Source organism: Bubalus bubalis, chromosome 19, assembly GCF_019923935.1.
Source record: "Bubalus bubalis isolate 160015118507 breed Murrah chromosome 19, NDDB_SH_1, whole genome shotgun sequence".
NCBI lineage: Eukaryota > Metazoa > Chordata > Mammalia > Artiodactyla > Bovidae > Bubalus > Bubalus bubalis.
This window is the reverse complement of record NC_059175.1, coordinates 40810238-40833962: the sequence shown is the minus strand read 5'-3', so window position 1 is coordinate 40833962 and position 23725 is coordinate 40810238. Positions and strand designations below refer to the sequence as shown.

Here is a 23725-nt window from a genome sequence, read left to right as displayed (position 1 = left end):
ACATGATTTCATTTCACAGATGGAAAACAAACAGCTGAATACTTCATAGAAAACTTGCCACTTGATTTTAATAATAAAGTTAAAAAACAAGATTTATAGATATTGATGACAAGAGATCTAAATCTTATTAAAAGTGTGTTGGTTTCTATAATATCACATTTAGGGCTAACATTGCTTTTCATTTGGCTAATTTTATTTTGCAGCATTTCCCTGTAACTTTCTTTTGTTTTCATTTTGAATTGTAGTCAGAAAGAATGCATTCAGTGAAAAGGTTAGTAATCTTTTGAATGTTAAAAAAAGTGCTTCTCCCTCCCACTCCTGCCTCCCATTTCAGTGTTTTACAGAACTGAAGAGAATAATGTTTAAAAATCGAGTCCAAGGCATGAGTTACTCCTTTTTTCTTTTTTCCTACCTACATGGTTTGATTCATCTTTATGACCATGATGCTGCAAAAATTAGACTACAATCTATTAGTATCTTTCTTACTATGCTGCAAGTTTTCAAAATAGCAACATATAAAATAAATTTTTGATATAAAATGTGTTACTCTTAAATGGCATTTAGCTTTGTTCCCAACCCTTTTTTACATGGTGTAATAAATATTTATTTCTAATTCAGTGCCATTAAAAAATATCTTCCAGGGGGTGAAGAGGCATATAAGTATGACATTTATATTATTTGGCCTAGATTCCTCATGTAGAGAGCAAAATGTCTCAGGTTAGGTGACTTCTAAGGAGATCCAACCAGTCCATTCTAAAGGATATCAGTCCTGGCTGTTCACAGGAAGGGCTGATGCTAAAGCTGAAACTCCATTACTTTGGCCACCTTATGCGACGAGTTGACTCATTGGAAAAGACTGATGCTGGGAGGGATTGGGGGCAGGAGGAGAAGGGGACGACAGAGGATGAGATGGCTGGATGGCATTATGGACTCGATGGACATGAGTTTGAGTGAACTCCGGGAGTTGGTGATGGACAGGGAGGCCTGGCGTACAGCGATTCATGGGGTTGCAAAGAGTAGGACGCGACTGAGGGACTGAGCTGAACTGAAAATTTTTCCAGCCATAAGATTGGAGAACTCCATGATATTCATGATACTCACACACACTCTCAGCTGCCCCGGTAAGTCTGATGGAAAGAGAATAAACTGGTAATGTTAAGTCCATATACTTGTATTACTTGGCAGTTCTTCCTATAATCTTGTGCCTATTTTCATTTGAAAAACTTAAAAAAATCCTAATTTCTATAAAATGATTAAGTCATGGCAATGTACTGTACAGCATAGTGACTATAGCTAGTAATGCTATATGACATACTTGAAAGTTGTGAAGAGCAGGTATTAAAGTTCTCATCACACAAAATTTTTGTTTTCTAACTATATGGTGACGATGTCAACTAGAGTTGTGGAGATGATTTCATAGTATATACAAGTATCAAATAATTGCGTTACATCCCTGAGGTTAATATAATGTCATATGTCAATTATACCTCAATAAATACATCTTAATTTCTGCTCAATGGAAAAATGTAAGGGATGTTTTGAGCACCGGATTCTCTGGTTCAGCTGCCTAGTTTGGGGGCTCTTCCCTTACAGGGCTTAGGTTGTCAGGGCTCTTGAATGACAAACTGGAAGCTGAGAACTCTGATGCAAAGGCCACTCAGAGGCTGTGATACTCACTCCACCGTAAAGGCACTGCCCTGCCCGTGACCCTTGGCGCGAATGGGCAGCGCCTGCAAGGGGAGAGGCGTTCTTGCCCGGGGTCACCCCAGCCTTTCCGACTAAGCTACGCTACACCGTGCTCAGCATCAAATCGCCATTGGCCAGTGTTCCCCAGACACAGAGCAGAGCGAGCAGTAATAGCAAACCCTGGTTCCTCCACGTCTCCTGGCAACCAGTTTCGAAATCCATTAAGACCCTTGGAATTCGGGATTTAGCCTCTCTCTTTCCCTCTCTCCCTCCTTCCCTCCGTTCCTTCTGCCTTTTTTCTCTCTCTTTCCTTCCTAGGAGTTCAGGGGGGATTTTTTTTTTTTAATCACTGTGAAGCTCTAAATCTTAATTTCCAGTGTGTGAAAACTACGTTTTTTTGTGGAATTAAATTGTATACGGATGCCTCGTTTATTACCGGTTAGCAGCTCTAATAAGATAAATGAAAGTTTTCACAGGAGTTAGAAGATCCTACTTGAAGATTCAGCGATCGAAGTGCAAAATCTAAAAGCCCTGCAGGGTGCAACGTTACTCATCATTATATTTATGGTGCCAGAAAGAGCGATAAGGAGGGTGCTGATAAGGCTGATGAGCGCTGATGCCTGAAGTTGTAACATCTCCGGAAGCCCCAATTTACCTTTTTCATCCTCATAAAAGAGAGCGATTGCTCCTTGAGGCCTCGGCTTTCAACAAAACTAAAAAAAAAAAGACCAAAAAAGCGAACTCGGGATGATGGCATCGGGGATACAAGTCGGCTACAAGTTTCTGCCGAAAGAGGGCGTTGGTCTAAGACGAATAGAAATTTGTGGACACGGACGCCCAAATGAAAGACCTTTGAAAACATTTTCTAATGTATTTTAATTCGTGGGACTTAAATATCAGAATTCACCAATCGAATATAGCACGTTCATACTGCAAATGACCTCGGCGCGTTACCACGATCGAAGGGTCAAGTTCCCTTCGAACCTGCCCCGCAGCTCGGCGGACCCTGGGGAGGCTCCTCCGGCCACCAACTTCTCCACGACCGTGTCCATCCTCGTTTCCCCCGCTGCTGTGCCTGCCTGTGACAAGTGACAAGCGACTGAGTCTTGGCCGCAGGTCCTTCCTCCGCATTGCAGGATCCGGAGCACCGGGGAGAAGCGTTGGGATTTCCGAGCGCACGGATGGCCGCTGATGACGCGCCTGCATCCGGGGGACCCTCAGGGGTGAAGCTTTAGGGAGAAGGTCTCTTTATTTAGTTACCTGGCTTAGTACATAAAGTCCAGAGGACGCCTTGGAGATGCTTTTCAAGCTTTCTGCTACCTTCAGAAGAACTGTTTTTCCCTTTGGAAGCAACAAGTTTCGCTTTTCTGCTCGCTGCGCGCCGCGGGAGATGTGGGTGCGCTGGGACACTGGATCCCGCGCGGCACGGCGACTCCGGCGCGAACACGCGGGGCACGCGGGGCTCGCGGGGAGGTGGCCGCCAAGGGTGGGGAGCGGGGGAAGAAGGGGGCCGAGGACGCCCAGCAGCTAGGCGTTCCAGGCCCTCGACCCAGCCGTCTGCCCCGGGACCTTGGTCCCTGTTTCCTGACCTTGCGCCAGGGGACCGCGAAGGTCGAGAGCCCGTCCCAAGTTGGCGCGTCTGGAGAGATTGTGGCTGGAGTGAGAGAGAGGTGAGAGCAAACGGGACCTAGGGTGTTTGTTTGTTTGTTTGTTTGTCAACCAAACCACCAATTTCTGGGGCCATCCCTTTCCCTTAATCCTGTGTTTTTTTTTTTTTTTGCAAGGCGCGCGCGCGCGCGTGTGTGTGTGTGTCTGCGCGCGTTTCTTTACTTTCAAACACATTTCCATCTTTAAAGCCCGGAGCTGGAGACAGAGCTGCCGCGTGCTGGGCCAGGGAGAGGCGGGGACCCTGGTGGCGGTGTAGCTTTGTGGGGGCTTCCGCGGCTGTAGAAATGAGCGATTGCGGCTTTAAGGAAAAGGCAAAAGGACTGGCGAGGAGTGGGAGTGAGGGACAGGGAAGGGGTGGGAAGAGTAGGGGTGCGGGGAGGAGGAGTCCTGATGTAAGAATGTTAATAAGAGACTCCCCTAGCCCAGCCCCCACTGCTCCCCACCCCCACCCCCCCCCCCCACCCGCTGGAAATACCAGCCCGGCCTCTGCACGCCTTGTGTGGTAACACGCTCCGCCGCTGCCACGCTATTTAAACGCGGGTTATGGATCCGGGAACCGGCGCGAATCAATGAGATCAAACGCGAGGGAGATGCACCGTCAATTACAAGCACTTGGACAAGTCTAACTTTTTCTTCTTTTACAAATGCGACCTTAGCAACGCCCGTATAAGAAGCCACCTCTAAGCAAAACAGTATATATCAAGGGAGGGCTAATCTATGTATTTATAAAAAGTATATATATAAATATACTATAGGAGTACAGGTTTACACCCAGTTAACTTTTTCTTTTTCTTTCTGTCTTTCTTTTTCTTTTTTTTTTTAAACGAGTGGCATTGCAAAGGAGGACTCTTCCTCTCTTTTGGCGAGTTAGTGAAGGGGGTATTCTTTTATTTTTTCTTAGAGCGCCCAAGGGGGCGCAGGGACCTCGGAGAGGAGTGGGGAGTTAAGAGGTAGGGTGGGTGGGGGGCAGAGGGCGAGTCCGCAGCGAGGGCAGGCGCTTTCCTGCGGCACGATGCCGTCCCTGCTGGTGCTCACTTTCTCCGCGTGCGTCCTGCTCGGTTGGGCGTTACTGGCCGACTGCACTGGTGGCGGTGGCAGCGGGGGCGCGGGCCCGGGCCGCGGGCGCCGGGAGAGAGAGGCGCTGCCGCCGCAGAAGATCGAGGTCCTGGTGCTGTTGCCCCAGGACGACTCTTACCTGTTCTCCCTGGCTCGGGTGCGACCGGCCATCGAGTACGCGCTGCGCAGCGTGGAGGGCAACGCGACCGGGCGGCGGCTCCTGCCAGCCGGCACTCGCTTCCAGGTGGCCTACGAAGACTCGGACTGCGGCAACCGCGCACTCTTCAGCCTGGTGGACCGCGTGGCGGCGGCGCGGGGAGCCAAGCCGGATCTCATCCTGGGGCCCGTGTGCGAGTACGCGGCGGCGCCGGTGGCTCGGCTAGCGTCGCACTGGGACCTCCCCATGCTGTCTGCCGGGGCCCTGGCAGCCGGCTTCCAGCATAAGGACACGGAGTACTCGCACCTTACGCGCGTGGCACCCTCGTACGCCAAGATGGGCGAGATGATGCTCGCCCTGTTCCGCCACCACCAGTGGAGCCGCGCCGTGCTGGTCTACAGCGACGACAAGCTGGAGCGGAACTGCTTCTTCACCCTCGAGGGGGTCCATGAGGTCTTCCAGGAGGAAGGCTTGCATACGTCCGCCTACAATTTCGATGAGACCAAAGACTTGGATCTGGAGGACATCGTGCGCCACATCCAGGCCAGTGAGCGAGGTGAGCAGCAGTGCGCCCCGGGTCCCGGGCCCTAACCCAGCCCCTTTCCTCGGCTCTCCCTACATGCCTGTTGGCTCCCCTGGAGACCCCACTACTCCCTGCTGCACTGAGGATCAGAGTAGGGAGCGCCCACCGGGACTCGCCCGAGTGTGCATAGTCTGGCTGCGACGACCTTCGACCATCACCCATGGTTATGGTGGGGTGTACGTAGAGGGTCCTGGGGAAGTGATGAAGCCTGTGGGTGGGGCATGTGAGCAGGCAGCCTTCCCAGGCCCGTGCCCTGGTCCAACAGGTGCTGTCAAACCTCTTGGGTTTTTTCTTTCCCGTTCTTCTGTGTCCGGCGCCGAGTTTGGGGCTCACTGCGGGAACCCGCCTCCAACTACTGTCTCAAAGCGTGACAAGGGCCAAAGAACTTGTTACCGGGTCCTTTTCCGACGTGCGCCGGCTCCTAGTGAGGAAGCGTACACTGAGTTCCACAGCCCGCGCGCCGCCTCATGGTCAGCTCCGGTCTTCGGATTTCCCTTGCTGCTCCTTCCACAGATCTCAGCTTTCTTTTAAAGACTCATTGTATCGCCCTTCTCATTCCTTCCATGGCCCCTCCAGCCCCGTATAAACGGGCTTCTGTGGTTTCCATAAAAAATGCCTCGCAGTGTCTGGACCCTGGTGACGCCCATTGCCCCCTGCACATTCAGCGTCGTGGTCTCCAGTGCGCCAGCAGCTAGGCTTTGGGAGAGTGCGCGCGCTGGAGAAGCGGGCACTGGACCTCCCTTCCCTCTCTAGTTTTCTCTGTGGGTCTGTGGGGGTTTGGAGCTCAAGGTTGAGGATAGTGGCTATGGTTCTAGGGGATGGGAGGAGAAGCGGGTGGTCACGGATACAGAATCGCAGAAGCCCCCAGTGCGGCTCATTTTACTGCCCGGTAGATCTGTGCGAAGGCGGGCGGAGAACCCAGCATAGCGCAGTTCCCTCCTTACCAGTGTCAGGTTTGGGGTGCAAACGCTCGCTCGCGGGATCCCGTAGGCTCCCGCTCAGCGCTCACGCGCCTGGATTGTCAGTGGCGCAATCCCAGTAAAGCTCCCTCCCCACTACCCACGCGGGGAGACGGAAGGGGAGAGGGGCAGAGCCAGGCGCAGGGCTAGCCTACGACTTGGCATGGCTGGTCACCTGGGCGCTGGCCGTGGGATCAGCGCAACCGGAGGCAAGGGGTCTCGGGAACAGGTGAGAGAGGGTAAAGACGCCGCGGAAGAGGGCGCTGCGGCCATCCCCTTCCCAATTTGGCCACCCCGCACTCGGAGTGAACCGCACTCTTTAGAGTGAAGAGGCGCGAGGTGTTGACAGTGGGGAGGCATGGCCAAGTTTTGAGCGTTCGTACTCCAGGCTGTCTGCGCCGAATTCCTGCCAGCCAAGCAGGCAGGGCGCCGGCTTTGCTGATTATGAAAAAGGGCACTTGTATCCAAGGGCGGCGGATTCGCCACGCCGGGCCGAGAAAGTCACATCTACTTCTTTCCTGTTCTCAGTCCCCAGGTCACTGCAGACCCCGAAAAGCGTTCTTCAGCTCTCGGCTCTCAAGGGCTTGGAGCTAGACTTCCCATCTTGGGCTGGGGATTGGGGGTGTGTCCCCCTACCGGCAAGAACCGCGGTTGGCCAACGTGTTTGTGCTGCCACCGCCCTGAAGGTCTTAGTGCCCGCCGTGACTCCCTGCGCACGTGGCCTGGAATTCGTGTTCGAGGTCAGGCCGGATGAGGGCATATAGAGGCCACCGGGGGCCCCTCGGCCTCACATGGTGTGTGGCTGAGCCAGGGGGTAGGGAGGGGTGGGGCTGGGGGGCTTCAAAGAGCTTGGGCTACAGTCTGCGGCTGCTATTTTTTCAATTCCAAAAAGCAGATGTTCCCAAGTTTCTTTACTTTTTTTCTTCCAAGTTTGAATTTAGTGGTCACAGTTTGCTTGGCTGACCCGTATGTTTTGCAGGTGATAAAGTTACCATTCTTACTCTAAAAAATATTTCTGACAGTGACTTGGCAGATGTTCAGAAATAAAAAATCAAAATAATTTCTCCCCTTAAGCCCTCCTCCCTCAGCAGAAATTCCCTACACTCAAGAGAGAAAGATGTTTGGTAACAGCTCTCTCTGGGGGTCTCTTAAGTTTTACTGATCACCTTTACTTCACCAAAAGTGGTTAATGGGTTAAATAGGGGCCCAATACAATGACTGAGTAGAGTTTGAATTTTCAGAGCTCTTAGCCTGCCTCAGGCATTCACTGGCCAGGGAGCTTGGGCTGCTATCAGACTCCAGTTATAACGGGGGTAGCCAGGGTAGTCTGTTGTTGCGTCTGACTCTGCATTCCCATGGACTGTGTGCAGCCCACCAGGCTCCTCTGTCAATGGGATTCTCCAGGAAAGAATACTGGAGTGGGTTGACATTTCCTTCTCCAGGGGGTCTTCCTGACGCAGAGATCGAACCCAAGCCTCCTGCTTGGCAGGCAGATTCTTTACCACCCAACTGCCAGGGAATCCCCAGTCAGGGCATATCTACAGAGATAATATCCTTTCCCACAAAGTGAGAAGAGAACCCAGAGGTGAGAAGCAGACCCTTTGGATCTGGCGGCTGCACTCAACTGCTGCAGGGCCTGCCCAAGTCACTTCCTGACTTTCTCAGAGTTTCCTCCTCTGTGAAACAGAGGTGGGGTGAGAATCAGGCCTGTTCGGACCAGTGTTTGGTGGTTCTGATTTCTGCTCAACTCAAGTGTAAAATGGAACTGTTTTTGTTTTTGAACATTCCACATTAAACATCATAGAACTAGGGAATCTTTTTCCTCCCTCTTTTGGAGATAAATTTTTAGCACTTTTTTTTTTTTTTGGACTTGAAGTTCATCTTTAAAATCAGATCACAAAAGTTTTAATCTCTTAAAGGGTTAAATTAATAATGCCACCATTTCAATAATATGACTAAATTTTAATTTGGCTATGTGTGCTATAGAATTAAACACTGAGGGGTATTATTGATTCTTCTTGGGGATTTAATATCAAAGTCAATAATAAACATTTTTTTCTCACAAGTAGTAGCCAATGTATATCACTAAAATACATGCATGTGAGCATGCATTGTTTTTAAAAAGTCAACTACGCCCTCAATATTTAACACTCAATAATAAATTTATTTTTATAAAGAGGCATTAAAAAATATTTTTTCAAGCAATAAAAGTGAGCAGTTGCTTTGTCATACATCTCATAAGATGCAGAACCAGAATTATTGTGCACACATTTTTGTATGAAGAACTGTAGTTTTATCTTTTTTGGTTATTAATATGTCATTATTCTTGGCCTGTATAACAGCTATGGTGATAACAGCATTTAATCAATACAAGAGTGATTTATTTTTAGAATAGGCTGGGGTAAATGACCGAGCAGTTGGTCAGAGTTTTTAACCAAAGATGTTAGACTTTCTGATTCAAGACTCTGTTTTTCTTATCCCTTTTCTTGTATTTACCACCTGTCATTTAAAAAAAGTTCCTCTTACTTAGTTATTTCTTTGGATGCTCCCAAATATTGTTGAGTTTTAGTTTTAAATTTCTCCTGTCATATTTTCAATTTGCAGCACATGGCATATCTTGCTTTGCTTCCATGGAACAACATCTCTTTTCCCTTCTAAGTTTAGAATTAAGTAGAAGATGGATGTAGGCATCAGTTGGAGAATATGAAAATATCATTTTTATTATTGATAAAAAACCTATTGCAGAACATGGATTTAGATCAGTTACCAAAAAGGGCCTGCCTGCTATTATTTTCCCCATGAATTCGGCTGGGTCATCCACTAAATCACAGCTAGTATGGCACACCCCACTCCAGGACAGACCTCACTACAGGGCGAAAGTTACCCATGATGTGTGCTCTCTGCAAGCAGATGCACCTCAAAGAGGAAGAAAGGACTGAGTCCAGTATGCCCAGTTTTCTCTTCTAGACTCAGCCATCAGACAGGTCCCTCCTTTCCCTCTGGGGGTGGGAAGAGGCGGGTAAATGAAGGTACACAGGGAGATCAGGAGTGTCCTTCTCTTAGAGATTGCTCCAGATGGAAAGCTGAAATGGGTGAAAGGGTATCTCCCTCACTCAAATATGCTTCCTGGATTGTTTTGGGGGTCCCCGAATTGACTTCTCTAGCCATGTCTTCGCAAGTGATTGCAAGAACGTGTTGCTATAGGGAGAAGCCACTTACAGAAGACACTGTGGGAATCAGGGAGTGGAGGGTGACATGGAACCCCACAAGTTCTCCAGCAAGGAGGGAAAAATGGAGCAAAATGATGAAAAGCCTATCCGGAAACTTGGACTCACACCACCATTTCCTCTTTTAGAAGTTTTAACAATTTGACCCCCAAAATTAGTATTTATATATTTAATATGCTTAAGTATATATTTAAATATGTACATTTTAAATCTATTTAAGTACAGAAGGAATTATCTGAATTGACCTCCACTTAAGCAGCTTTCAGGATTAGCTGATGCTCTCCTTTTCTCTATAAACTTTTTTGGCTGCTGGTGAAAGCTGGTAGCTAGTCTTGCTTTTCCGAGGTTTGCCAGCACACTTCTCACAAATCTGTTTATACCAGTTGTACTTATTATAAGTATGCAGTTTAATTAGTCATTATGTAAACTGATGAAACATAAGAAGAAGAGAATGCTATTTTAGTGAACACTATTTTAAACCTTCCAAAAGATTGTATAAAGGCATGTTGCTAAAAATACATGCTGTTGAATTAGGCATGAATGAAAAAGCCATGACAGATTGGGGAGCATCCCACAAATCTAGAAGGACTCTGCGTTCTGACTGCTCGGCCAATGTTTTTAAGTGTTTGCTCCAGCTTAAACTGGGTGACAGTGTGCACTATGGGTTTTCTTTTCTGGAAGGAAAATAATACCTAGCCCACGAAGTTGGGGGTTAGGATTTCCTTTTGAGAGCTGGACTACATTTGTCCACATGTCCATTTCATTCGTCATGAAATGGCTGAGATCTAAAATAATTCCAGACTGTTTAGATCGGCCCAGTGCTGCTCCAGGTCACTCTTGCTTAGTTTAAGCAGGTACTGACATTTAAAGAAAGAATGTGCCCATTGGAGGGGGTTGATCTTGGTGGTGATGAGGAAAGAGAGGAGATGGGCCAGGGCTGTAAAAATAGAAAAGAAGTGACAGGCCAGTGTAGGGCACGGCCCATCTAGGGCTTGGGGAAGCATGTGCTCCGGCCTGAGGACACAGACTGTTCGGACTTGAGCCAGGTATAGCTCTCCGATGGATGCTTCAGGTTATCAAGGCCTGATGCCTTTGGATGCCTGGACCCTTCAGCTGACCCTCCTCATCCTTCTTGCATCCTTACTAACATCCTGCTGTTTACAATTTGGCTCCTTAATTGGCACCTCCAGGTCTATATTGACACAAACATATTTGTGACTATTTTGGTCCTCATTGAAATTAATCTTCATTTCAGATTAGCTAAAAATATCTAAGTTAGGTTATTAGAATTCTTTTCCCCAAACAATGACTCTACACTTTATGTGCTAACAGAGTCCTGTTCTGTTTATGGGGAGTGATCTAGAACTAGACTCTTGACTATGATCAGTTGATAGAAAAGTGATGACTGCAGTTGGACAGTCAGCCAGAGCTTCCTGGAGCCTCTTGGGATCCGCTTGTCCAGCCTTAGTCCAGGCTGTTTTGTGGGACACCTTGGTTCTTTTGTCTTCCCAGGTGGTGCTAGTGGTAAAGAACCTGCAAGCCAATGAAGGAGACTAAGAGAAGTGGGTTCGATCCCTGGATTGGGAAGATCCCCTGAAGGAGGGCACAGCAACCCACTATAGTATTCTTGCCTGGAGAATCCCCTGGACAGAGGAGCCTGGGGGGCTACAGTCCATGGGGTTCACAAAGAGTCAGGCTCTATTGAAGTGACTTAGCTCGCGCACATGCATAGGCTCTTATCATTTAAGGGACTAGAATCGAATGAGAGCGGAACAAACATTTAGGTCACAATGAGTAATGAGAAATTTCTTCAAAAACTTTGTTACTGATACATCTTGGAATTCGACTATTTATTCTAGATATATAACTATATTTCCAGGCACAAACAGCACTTACTCCCGCAGTTAGACATCTTAAGAAGTTTGGTATGGTTTTAAAAACTTGCCCTGCAGAGCTTTCAGCCTGTACCCTGAGCTGTTATGTCGTAAGAAATGTCAGAGTCATGACCTAACACTCTGAATTAACCTATGCAGTAAACGAAATGTCAGCAAGCGCCTGGCCCTTGGTGCAGGTTGCCAAGGCGGCTTTGGCACAGCCTGAAGTTTGTTCTGCATCATTCCTCACCCGTGCTTTTACAAAGAACATACACACGGCACAGGGCCGGCTCGTGTGGTGATAATGCGGTTATGGCACCCAGGCCTCTCCTCTCCTCTGTCTGTGCAGAAAAGCACAGCGGGTGCTGTCATGGGGGTCAGGGGCCATCGACAGTGATCCAAATAGGTGGATGAAGGCCAGGTCTCTCTTCCCTTTCATCCCTTGTAGCTGTTACGTGACAGGGAACAGTATTCTGCAGCTGCTTAGAGCCTCTCGGCTCTGACAGTGTGGATGTGAACCGAGAGCATGTGGGAAGGGACCTGGAATCTTGGTAACTATTTCCTCTATGTGTTGAGACAGCTTTAAAAAAAGTGTTCTCCATTCAAACATCAGAAAGCATATCCCACCTGCTGCATCCTCTGATTTGCCAAATGAAAACCCTTCGGGTTGTTTTCTGAGGAAAATGTATTTGCTATGCTGTGCTAAAGTTTCTTCAGTCGTGGCCGACTCTTTGCCACCCCATGGACTGTAGCCCACCAGGCTCCTTTGTCCATGGGATTCTCAGGCAAGAATATTGGAGTGGATTGCCATACCCTCCTCCAGGGGATCTTCCAGACCCAGGGATCGAACCTGCGTCTCTCTTATGCCTCCTGCATTGGCAGGCAGGTTCTTTACCACTAGCACCACTATGCTGCTGCTGCTGCTGCTAAGTTGCTTCAGTCGTGTCTGACTCTCTGCGACCCCATAGACGGCAGCCCACCAGGCTCCCCCGCCCCTGGGATTCTCCAGGCAAGAACACTGAGTGGGTTGCCATTTCCTTCTCTGATGCATGAAAGTGAAAAGTGAAAGTGAAGTCGCTCAGTCGTGTCCGACTAGTAGTGACCCCATGGACTGCAGCCTACCAGGCTCCTCCATCCATGAGATTTTCTAGGCAAGAGTACTGGAGTGGCTTGCCATTGTCTTCTCCGCTCCACTATGCTAGTAAGGTATAAAAAGCAGTTGACATGTCTCACTATCTTATATTGGGCCAATCTGGGAATTTACTTGAAGTATTTTAAAAAGATTTATTTTGAAATAATCTTGTGTTTTTGGAAAGGATGTAGGAAAGTATAAAGCACCTCTGGCTTGCCTTCACCCAGATTTTCACTAGTGGTAAATGTTCTGCCACTATGCTTTGTCATTCCAAATCTCTCCTTTCCCTCCCCTACCCCTTCAAAATATATACTCATGTACATATATATGCACAAGTATTGCTATCTTTTTATGAACTATTTGAGGGTAAGTACAGTCATCATGCTTTTGTACCCCTAAAAATTGAAGTGTGCACTTCCCAAGAAGAAGAACATTCACTCGTAGACCCACAGTAGAATTATGAAAAGCAAGAACATTAACACAAACATAATACTATTATCCAATTTATAGACCTTATTCAAATTTCTCCAGTTGTCTCAACAATGCCCTTTATAGAAAAACTTTTATTATTATTATTTTTAAGGCCCAGGATCCAATCTAGGATCACACAGTGCATTCAGCTTTCTGTTTCCCTGAGTCTCTGCTAGTCTAGAACATCTCAGGCCGTTTTTGTTTTTCATGAAAGTGACCATTTTAAAGGGTGTAGGTTCACTGTTCTAGTCACTGTCCCCCAAATTGGGTTTGCAGCTGCTTCCCTCTGATTAGATTGAGGTGGCCAGTTTTGAGGTTTGGGGCTCCTGATGTGTTACAGCAGGGGGCTCATGAGTCTGCTCACATGGTGGGTACCGTTGGCATCCATCACTTGGTTGTGGTGGTGACAGATAGCTTTCTCCACTGCCAAGTTACTCTTCTGCCCTTTGTAACTCATGAGTAATTTGTGAGGATTCTGCAGGACCTTAGCAGAGCCCTGGTCCACGTCAGATGCCGTCCTCTGTGCAGGGCCATTTCACGCATCCGTTTTTTCCTCCCCACAGTGGTGATCATGTGTGCGAGTAGCGACACCATCCGGGGGATCATGCTGGCGGCGCACAGGCATGGAATGACCAGCGGGGACTACGCCTTCTTCAACATCGAGCTCTTCAACAGCTCCTTCTATGGTAACTCTGCCTCCGGTTTCCCCTCCTGCTGCTGCTAGGCTGTCAAAAAGGGGTTGTGAGACAGGGCCAATAACTCGTTTCAGTCGATATGATTTCCATAGGTGGTGGTGTTCAGTTGCTCAGTTGTGTCTGACTCTGCGACCCCATGGACTGCAGCACACCAGGCTTCCCTGTCCTTCAGTATCTCCTGGAGTTTGCTCAAACTCATGTCCATTGAGCCCGTGAAGCCATCCAGCCATCTCATCCTCTGTTGCCTCCTTCTCCTGCCTTCAATCTCTCCCAGCATCAGGGTCTTTTCTGATGAGTTGGGTCTTTGCATCAGGTGGCCAAATTACTGGGGCTTCAGCTTCAGCATCAGTCCTTCCAATGAGTATTCATGGTTGATTTCCTTTCCATAGATAGGATTTTGGAAATGTGTGATTCTGAATACTCCCACTTCTCCTAAATTCTCAAGCTTTTCTCCCCTGAGAATTCAGAGCAGAAAAATAGCACCACCTATGAGGCTACGGGACTAAATGATCATAAATCCAGGCCCTGAAGACTCCTCCCCAGTGCATTTTCAACTTTGGGTTGCTACCATGGTGGACTGTTGGAATACTTTTATCGAGATTTGGATGGAAATTTTAGAAGCATGCAATAGACTAACACATCAACATAACAGAACATGTCAAAGTGTGTCACATATAGCATACATATGGTTTAATAAAACTTTTAAGTAATGTGATTGCATGTTTCTGCGGATATATTTATACATGTCACACATATATTTGTAATGAACCATAATATGAAACGAGAAATAAATAACCATTTTTGTAAACTGAGGTAAAATATTTTGAAAGTTGCTGCTGCTAACCCCTCCTCCTTCCAGATCGTTGTTGTTGTTGTTCATTCATTAAGTCTTGTCTGGCTCTTTGCGACCCCATGGACTACAGCATGCCAGCTTCCCTTCCAGATTACTCCCCCTTAAATTTCTCTTATAAAATGTTCAGGGGCCACTAACAGATATGATCCAAAGCATTTAATTCCTTAAAATGGGTCTGGAGAAGTTCCCAAGGTACCTGTGATGGAGGCTGCCTAAGTCATCAAGATCACAGGTCACAGCATTTCCTCCCAAGTGTGATTAGGATTCTCTCTGAAGTCAACAGTGTAAGGCCATGGAGCATTTTCTCAGGTGCCACACACTGGCAGTTCCAGGGAAACTGTAAGTGCGTATATCACAAATGGCATGTTTGCGTGGAGCTCCACTTCCCTGCTATTGCAGTTGAGGTGTAGTCAGATGGGATCTAAACCTTAGAGCATGTGCCTCAGTTTCCTTCTTTGGTATACTGGCTTACTTAAGCTATCAGTTCAGTTTAGTCACTCAGTCGTGTCTGACTCTTTGTGACCCCATGGACTGCAGCACGCCAGGTCTCCCGGTCCATCACCAACTTCTGGAGTCTACCCAAACCCATGTCCATTGAGTCGGTGATGCCATCCAACCATCTCATCCTCTGTTGTCCCCTTCTCCTTCTGCATTCAATCTTTCCCAGCAACAGGGTCTTTTCAAATGAGTCAGTTCTTCGCATCAGGTGGCCAAAGTATTGGAGTTTCAGCTTCATCAGCATCAGTCCTTCCAATGAATATTCAGGACTGATTTCCTTTAGGATGGACTGATTTGATCTCCTTGCAGTCCAGGGGACTCTCAAGAGTCTTTTCCAGCACCACAGCTCAAAAGCATCAATTCTTGGGCACTCAGCTTTCTTTATAGTCCAACTCTCACATTCATACATGACTGCTGGAAAAACCATAGCTTTGACTAGACAGACCCTTGTTGGCAAAGTAATGTTTCTGCTTTTTAATATGCTGTCTAGGTTGGTCATAACTTTCCTTCCAAGGAGTAAGCGTCTTTTAATTTCAGGGCTGCAGTCACCATCTGCAGTGATTTTAGAGCCCCAAAAAGTTAAGTCTGTCACTGTTTCCACTGTTTCCCCATCTATAAGTGATGGGACCAGATGCCATGATCTTAGTTTTCTGAATGTTGAGCTTTAAGCCAGGTTTTTCACTCTCCTCTTTCATTTTCATCAAGAGGCTCTTTAGTTCTTCTCTTTCTGCCATAAGGGTGGTGTCATCTGCATATCTGAGGTTATTGATATTTCTCTCAGAAATCTTGATTCCGGCTCGTGCTTCCTCCAGCCCAGCATTTCTCATGATGTACTCTGCATATAAGTTAAATAAACAGGGTGACAATATACAGCCTTGATGTACTCCTTTCCCAATTTGGAGTCAGTCTGTTGTTCCATCTCCAGTTCTAGCTGTTGCTTCTTGACCTGAGTACAGATTTCTCAGGATGCAGGTCAGGTGGTCTGGTATTCCCATCTCTTGAAGAATTTTCCACAGTTTGTGGTGATCCACACAGTCAAAGGCTTTGGCATAGTCAATAAAGCAGAGGTAGATGTTTTTCTGGAACTCTCTTGCTTTTCCTATGATCCAGTGGATGTTGGCAATTTGATCTCTGGTTCCTCTGCCTTTTCTAAAACCAGCTTGAACATCTGGAAGTTCATGGTTCGTGTACTGTTGAAGCCTGGCTTGGAGAATTTTGAGCATTACTTTGTTAGCATGTGAGATGAGTGCAATTGTGCTGTAGTTTGAGCATTCTTTGGCATTACCTTTCTTTGGGATTGGAATGAAAACTGATCTTTTCCAGCCCTGTGGCCACTGCTGAGTTTTCCAAATTTGCTGGCATATTGAGTGCAGCATTTTCACAGGATCATCTTTTAGCATTTAAAATAGTTCAACTGGAATTCCATCAGCTCCACTAGCCTTGTTCGTAATGATGCTTCCTAAGACCCACTTGACTTCACATTCCAGGATGTCTGGCTCTAGGTGAGTGATCACACCATCATGATTATCTTGGTTGTGGTGATCTTTTTTGTATAGTTCTGTGTATTCTTGCCACCTTTTCTTAATATTTTCTGCTTCTGTTAGGTCCCTACCATTTCTGTCCTTTATTGCTCCTATCTTTGCATGAAATGTTCCCTTGGTATCTCTAATTTTCTTGAAGAGATTTCTAGTCTTTCCCATTCTATTGTTTTCCTCTATTTCTTTGCATTGATCACTGAAGAAGGCTTTCTTATGTCTCCTTGCTATTCTTTGGAACTCTGCATTCAAATTACTTAAGCAATAGATCATTGTGAATGAACGTAATAAATCACACTTCTCATGGGGATAAAGAAAAATTGTTGAAGCAAAAGTAATTTTTTCCCCTGTAATGGATAAAACTGAAGACTTGCGGCTTGCAGGATAAACACCAGTTTTTCTCTCCTTGATCTCATCATTGTCCTTTCCCCTCTCTTTACATAAGCAGAGTGGTAGTTTTGCTTCTTGGCCCAAGATCAGAATGTAGCTACATTATTGAATACAATTTTGAATTCATTGAGATACTGGTAGAGACTTGTAACAAATGAAAAAAATTTATTGAGTTTAGCAAGTTGGCTACTGCAAGCATAGAATTTGGAGACAGTGCATGAGAATGCAAGTACACAAAAAATTAGGTACTGGAATTCCTTTCATCTCTGGATAAAGCTTGCATTACTTTTTCCTGCTCATTACAATACATGAGAATTACAGAAATTTTGAGAAACGTAGAAAAGCACAGGGAAGAAAATAAGTTGCTGCAACTCTACTATCCAGATAAAAGTACACTGATAATATTTAGGTGTACAGCTTGTCTATTTCATTAAAAATATGAATTTATGGAAAATATTTTTCAATAAAATGATCACATTATCTATAGTATAGTTACATAGTATTTTATAATGCTAATATGTCATCTTAGTCAGTATTTTAGTTTTTGGTGTTTTTGTTGTTTCCAGCTTTTTATTATAAGAGCAACATTATATTGAGTTGCCTCACTGTGGGGATGCATTTGTACATACACATGTGCTGTGCTGTGCTTAGTCGCTCAGTTGTGTTCAACTCTTTGCAAGCCCATGGACTATAGCTCGCCAGGCTTCTTTGTCCATGGAAATTCTCCAGGCGAGAATACTGGAGTGGTTTGCCATGCCCTCCTCCAGGCCATCTTCCCGACCAAGAGACTGAACCCAGGTCTCCTGCATCGCAGGCAGATTCTTTACTGTCTAAGTCACTAGGGAATCCCAAGAATACTGAAGTGGGTAGTCTATCCCTTTTCCAGTGGATCTTCCCGACCCAGGAGTTGAACCGGGGTCTCTTCAATGCACGTGGATTCTTTACCAGCTGAGCTACCAGGAAAGCCCATACACATACAGACATTCATATATATATGTGTGTGTGTGAAATCTGTAAGACATGCTTCTAGAAGCAGAATTTCTGGGTCAAATGTTATGTGCATTTACCTTTTGATGGATATTGCCAACTTGTCCCTTTAAAAGGTTTGCCAATTTACACTTCTGCAACAACATATGAGAATGTCTGTTTTCCTGCATCTCTGTCAATTCTGCATCATCTAACTTTTAAATTATTTTATTTATTAAAATTTCTTTTTATGTATATAGCAAAGTTTTGCAGTTTTCTTTATTTGAATTTCGCATCATTCTTGCTGAGTTCATTCTTAGATATTTTATGTTTTCTGATTGTTGTTATGATCCTGACCTCTTCCTATTACATTTTGTAGTTGTTACATAGAAACAGGAATTCTACGTATTAAACCTTCTATTCTAATAGTTTTTAAAATCATTTTCAAATAATAGCAATAGCTAGCTGTTCATTTTGATAGGTGAATATTATTTTTCATTTTTTACTCCATTGACAATAGCCTCCAGAATAATTTTGTGTAACAATGGTGGTACTTAATTTTTAGTATCTTGTTAGAAGTAGATGTTAAAATACTCCTCGGTTTATTAAGTGTGGTTTAAAAAAATTGAAAGTGAGTGATGAATGTTATCAAATACATTTTACCTATGCTTTTAAATAAATTTCCTAGTATTGAGCCATTATAATATTCTTGAAATTAAACATAGTCTGCATAATTTTTTTTAGATGTATTGCCGATATAAGTTTTTAGTATTTTATTTAGGATTTTTGAATCTATATTCATGAGTGAGATTGGACAGTTTTCTTGCCCTTAGCTCAGTTCAGTTCAGTTCAGTTGCTCAGTCGTGTCTGACTCTTTGCGACCCCATGAACTGCAGCACACCAGGCCTCCGTATCCATCACCATCTGCTGGAGTCCACCCAAACCCATGTCCATTGAGTCGGTGATACCATCCAACTATCTCATCCTCTGTTGCCCCCTTCTCTTCCTACCTTCAATCTTTCCCAGCATCAGGGTCTTTTCCAATGAGTCAGCTCTTTGCTTCAGGTGGCCAAAGTATTGGAGTTTCAGCTTCAACATCAGTCCTTCCAATGAACACCCAGGACTGATCTCCTCTAGGATGGACTGGTTCCATCTCCTTGCAGTCCAAGGGACTCTCAAGAGTCTTCTCCAACACCACAGTTCAAAAGCATCAATTCTTCAGCGCTCAGCTTTCTTTATAGTCCAACTCTCATGTGCATACATGACCACTGGAAACTTAGGTGGTACTCCCCTATTTTAATAGGGCGATATTGCAGGTGGAAGATCCAGGGGATCTTCCCAACCCAGGGATCGAACCCAGGTTTCCCTCATTGCAGGCAGATTCTTTACTAGCTGAGCCACAAGGGAAGCCCAAGAATACTGGACTGGGTAGCCTATCCCTTCTCCAACGGATCTTTCCAACCCAAGAATTGAACCAGGGTTTCATGCATTGCAGGCGTATTCTTTACAAACTGAGCTATCAAGGAAGCCCTATTTTAATATCAAGTTAATATTAGCTGTATAAAATCAACTGGGACACTTTCCATTGTTTTTCTGCTCTAGAACAGTTTGTGTACCATAAAACTATTCCTTGAAAGATGGAAACAATTCAACTTTATCTCTGGACCTAACTTCTTTTTAAAGGTAATTTTTGGAAAATTAAAAAAACTTTTGAAATAATTTCAGATGTATAGAGAACTTGCAAAAATAACACAGAGTTCATGTATCCCTTTTACTCAGATTTCTCTAGTTTAAACAATTTATATAACCATAGTGCACTTATCAAAATAAAACTAAAATTGGTACAATACTAAGAACTAAACTACAGGCTTTATTTGAAATTTACCACTTTTCCTCCTAATGTACCTTTTCTGTTCCAGGATTCAGTCCACTGAGTTGTGTCTTCTTAATCTTCTCTAATCTGTGATAGTTCTTCAATATTTCTTTGTTGTTTATGACCTAACACTTTGAATAAGTCTGTTATTTGTAGACTGTCTCACAGGATAAGTTGAGTTTATACATCTTTGGCCAGAATACTACGAAAGTAGTGTTTGTCCTTCTCATTGTGTAATATCAGTGAATGAGAAGTCATATATATATGTATAACTTACTATTGGTGATTTTGGGACAACTTTTTTTAACTTTTAAAAGCTTTTTTAATATGGAAAATTTTAAATGTACACAAAAGTGGAAGGAGTAGTGTAATAAATCCCCATAAATCCATCAGTTAGCTTCAAGAATTACTGATACATGGCCCATCTCATCTTGTCTATATCATTCTCTTTGGGAAAACTTTTTAAAAATTTAAATTTATTTTTAATTGGAGAATAATTGCTTTACAATGTTGTATCAGTTTCTGCCATATATCAACATGAGGGACAACTTTTTAAAGCTTATTTTTTCACTAATTCAGTTTTTCTTCTTGAAAATTTAACTGCATGGAGTTATACAGTGTGCTCTGATACAATCTACAAAGTATCCTTGGTGTTTCTTTCTTTTTTAAAAAATAGTCTTTATTATTGTTATTTTTTATTAAAAAAAATTGGCTATGCTGGGTCATTGTTGCAGTGCTCAGGCATTCTCTATATATTAAGGCACGTGGAAGCTTCTCTATAGTTGTTAAGTTACCGCTCGAGGGCTGAGTTGCTCTGTGGCATGTGGGATTTTAGTTCACCAAACAGAGTTCGAACCTGTGTCCCCAGCATTCAAAGGCTATCCTTGGTGTTTCTGCTTATATCCCTTTCTTTCACCTTTTACAGCCTGGTTGCTTAGGCTTTGAGCTCAGCTGTCAATGTGCCTGAGAGGCTGTGCCACAAACCAGCTCTTGGCAAATTGATATCACCCTGCCCTCATCCTCAAGCCTTAGTTTCTTCTAATGATAATAATAGTGCTTATGTCATGGCATCAGGCAGAGTAATAAATGGTGTGGTGTGTGCGAAATGCATAGAAAACTTCTTGGAACATGATGAGTGTTTAGTAAATGTTAGTTATATTTACTATTAATTTCAATTTACACCAACAGTCACATATAGTACTTTAAAAATTATAATTTTGAAAAAAATATGTCTGTACATTTTCCTGTGGTGTAGTTTTATAGCTTGATTTAGGCCATACATTGTTCTGTTACCAAATTAATCAGCTTTTGTCTAGTACCTCATAAGGACCTGGGTGCATTAGGAATTACATCTGTATGCAAATAACCAAGACTCCTAATTATAGTAATTTAAACAAATGTAGAGATTTATGCTCTCACTTGTAGGAAGTCCAGGGCAGAATGATGGTTCCATAAAGTCATCAGGGATCTAAGCCTTTTCGTGTTTTTGGCTACCTCAGTCCTAGTGAATGGCATCCATCCTCAAGATGATGAATTCGTGGCTAGAATTCCAGGGATTAGATCTTAATTTTAGGGAAGGCAGAAGGGGAACATGAGAGGCAAAAGAGATCCTTTCAGTTGACTCAATTCTGTTTGAAGGGTTCTCTGGAGGCCCCACTCTTTATTTTTTGGTTACATATCATTTGCTACTCCTCGTTGAAAGGGGGAGGCAGGAAATGTGTGCTTTTAGCTGGTCTCACTGGTACCCCCAGATCAATCCAGGAATCTATTACTGAGGGACACGGGAGAATAGATGTAGGGAGGCAACTGTCCGTGTTTGTCACAGTCCCTGAAGCGCCTTCCCTTCTCAGAGCAGAAGCAGCAAACAGGATCTTACGGAAGGCACAGTGACCTACCCAAGGCTCTGGAGTCTGCTGCTCATAAAGGGTCTTCTCTGAGATTTTATATCCTAAGAATCAGCGTTTCCCACATGGCACAATGGTAAATAATCTGCTTGCCAATCAGGGGACACAGGTTTGATCCCTGGGTCGGGAAGATTCCCTGGAGAAGGAAATGGCAACCCGCTCCAGTATTCTTGCCTGGAGAATCCCATGGACGGAGGAGCCTGGTGGGCTACAGTGCATAGGGTTGCAAAGAGTGGGACATGACTAAGCGACTAAACCACCACCAACACCTATGTTCATGAAAAGTTATCCAACATCCTCCTCTCCCTGTGCTTCTTCACGTGAAACTCTACACCACTGCTAGAAAAAGGCTCTATTTTAAATAGTCTTTGAGATTTTTAAGAAACATATTGATAGTGTGTCCATATTTACTGATTATCTGATTGTCTTGGTGGACACTCAAAAAATTTCTCAGGTCTGCCCCCAATTATATTATTACAGGACTTCTGAATTTATTATAAGGAATTCAAATGATGGAGACTAGATTGAAAGCATAGGTTTTTAAAAAATCTAGAGTGAAATTGATATATATTGCTCTGTAGAGTTTTGGATAGCACTTGTTGGCATTTCCATTCCCTGGCATTATCTTGTCTGGATGTAAGTTTAGATGGAAAGTCATTTGGGTGATCCTGTCTGGGGCTCTATTGTATTGTAGCACTTCTTCTGACTTCCTGAGAACTCAGAGCACACTAGTTAAGGTGAGGATGGAAGTATCCAGGGCTGGTAATGCACTTAATTTACTTGACTCACTAACAGTAGGATAATGACAGGGAAACTGGGGAGGAATTGGATTTATATTTTGTTGTTAAAGTGGTATGTTCCCAGGTGGCGCAGCAGTTAAGAATCCACCTGCCAATGCAGGAGATGCAAGAGTTGCAGGTTCAATCTCTGGGTCGGGAAGATCCCCTGGAACAGGAAATGGCAACCCACTCTAGTATTCTTGCCTGGAGAATCCCATGGACAGAGGAGCCTGGTGGGCTAGTCCATGGGATCACAAAGAGTCAGCCACGATGGAGCTACTGATTGTGAGTGCATGCGTGTTATAGTCAGTTTGGAGTAATGAGAAAAGAGAATTCTCACACAGTCTTGTGGTCTGTGTGGCTCTTGAGGGAGAGCTGAGTATTGGAACAGCGGGAAAAGCTGACACCTTTTGTGGGTTATTAGCCAATTTTTGTAGCCTCAAGGCAAAGAAAATTCCTGTTGGAAAGGTGGCATTAGGTGATTGGTTAGGATGCTATAGGGTGGGTATGTTTACCTAGTATGGGGTCAGGGAGCTGGCTGGTTTCAATCAGGGTTCTCAGGGCAACGGTTCCTATGGGGCTTGGTCTGTTTGGGAGATGACCTTGGTACAGGGCCTTGGCACAAGGCTTTATATCTGTGACCTTGGTACAGGGCTCCACGAATCTTTCAACTGTGACAGTTGTTAAACCGCGTTTAAACACTTCCTTTTCTAATCTTTCTTCCTCTGTTCTTTTTTTTTAAAGCACTTTTGTTCTCCCACTGAATTTGCAGTTTTATTTATTTTTTAAAATAATTTATTTTTGGCTGTGCTGGTCTCATTGCTGTGTGGGCTTTTCTCTAATTGTGGCAAGCAGAGGCAAGTGCCAAGTTGCAGTGCTTGGGCTTCTCATTGCCGTGGTTTCTCCTGTTGCGGAGCACAGGCTCTATGGTATGTGGGCTCAGTGGCTGTGGCTCCCAGGCTCTAGAGCACAGGCTCAAGGGTTGTGGCACCCAGGCTCGGCTGATCTGTGGCACGTGGGATCTTCCCAGACGAAGCATCCACCCTGTGTCTCCTGCACTGGCAGGCCGATTCTTTACCACTGAGCCACCAGGGAAGCCCCCCATTTGCAATTTTAAGTCCTGGAACATCCTAAACTTCGATGAAGTGAGGAGGAGCAGGCATGGCACCGGTGTTTGGAGGCTGGGCTTGTGTTTGAATCCTGACTTCCCTGGTGGCTCAGATGGTAAGGAGTCTGCCTGCAGTGCACAGTTTGATCCCTGGTTTGGGAAGATCCCCGGGAGGAGGAAATGGCAATCCACTCCAGTACTCTTGCCTGGAAAATTCCATGGACAGAGGAGCCTGGCAGGCTACTGTCCATGGGGTCGCAAAGAGTCAGACATGACTGAATGACTTCACTTTCTTTTCTGTGTATTAACCA

General features: G+C 44.9%; 1 protein-coding gene and 1 long non-coding RNA gene across 4 annotated transcripts in view; one reads left to right on the top strand and one right to left on the bottom strand.

The window, feature by feature from the left end:
* Nucleotides 1-2543: 2543 nt before the first annotated feature.
* On the bottom strand, nucleotides 2544-3088 carry LOC112580637. Its single transcript, XR_003104971.3, has 2 exons — nucleotides 2947-3088; nucleotides 2544-2765 (listed from the first exon to the last, which is right to left on the bottom strand). It is a non-coding gene; the product is annotated as an uncharacterized LOC112580637 (long non-coding RNA).
* Nucleotides 3089-4316: 1228 nt separating this feature from the next.
* The window catches only part of NPR3 (natriuretic peptide receptor 3), a 73568-nt gene continuing 54159 nt past the window's right edge, over nucleotides 4317-23725 (top strand). For 2 of the 3 annotated variants that reach the window (XM_045163653.1, XM_045163652.1), the window contains exons 1-2: nucleotides 4317-5123; nucleotides 13377-13499. In XM_045163653.1, the coding sequence (XP_045019588.1) occupies nucleotides 4367-5123; nucleotides 13377-13499 (880 nt within the window). In that variant the 5' untranslated portion in view covers nucleotides 4317-4366. The remainder of the gene's footprint in view (nucleotides 5124-13376; nucleotides 13500-23725) is intronic. The other variant, XM_045163654.1, reaches the window with a different exon arrangement.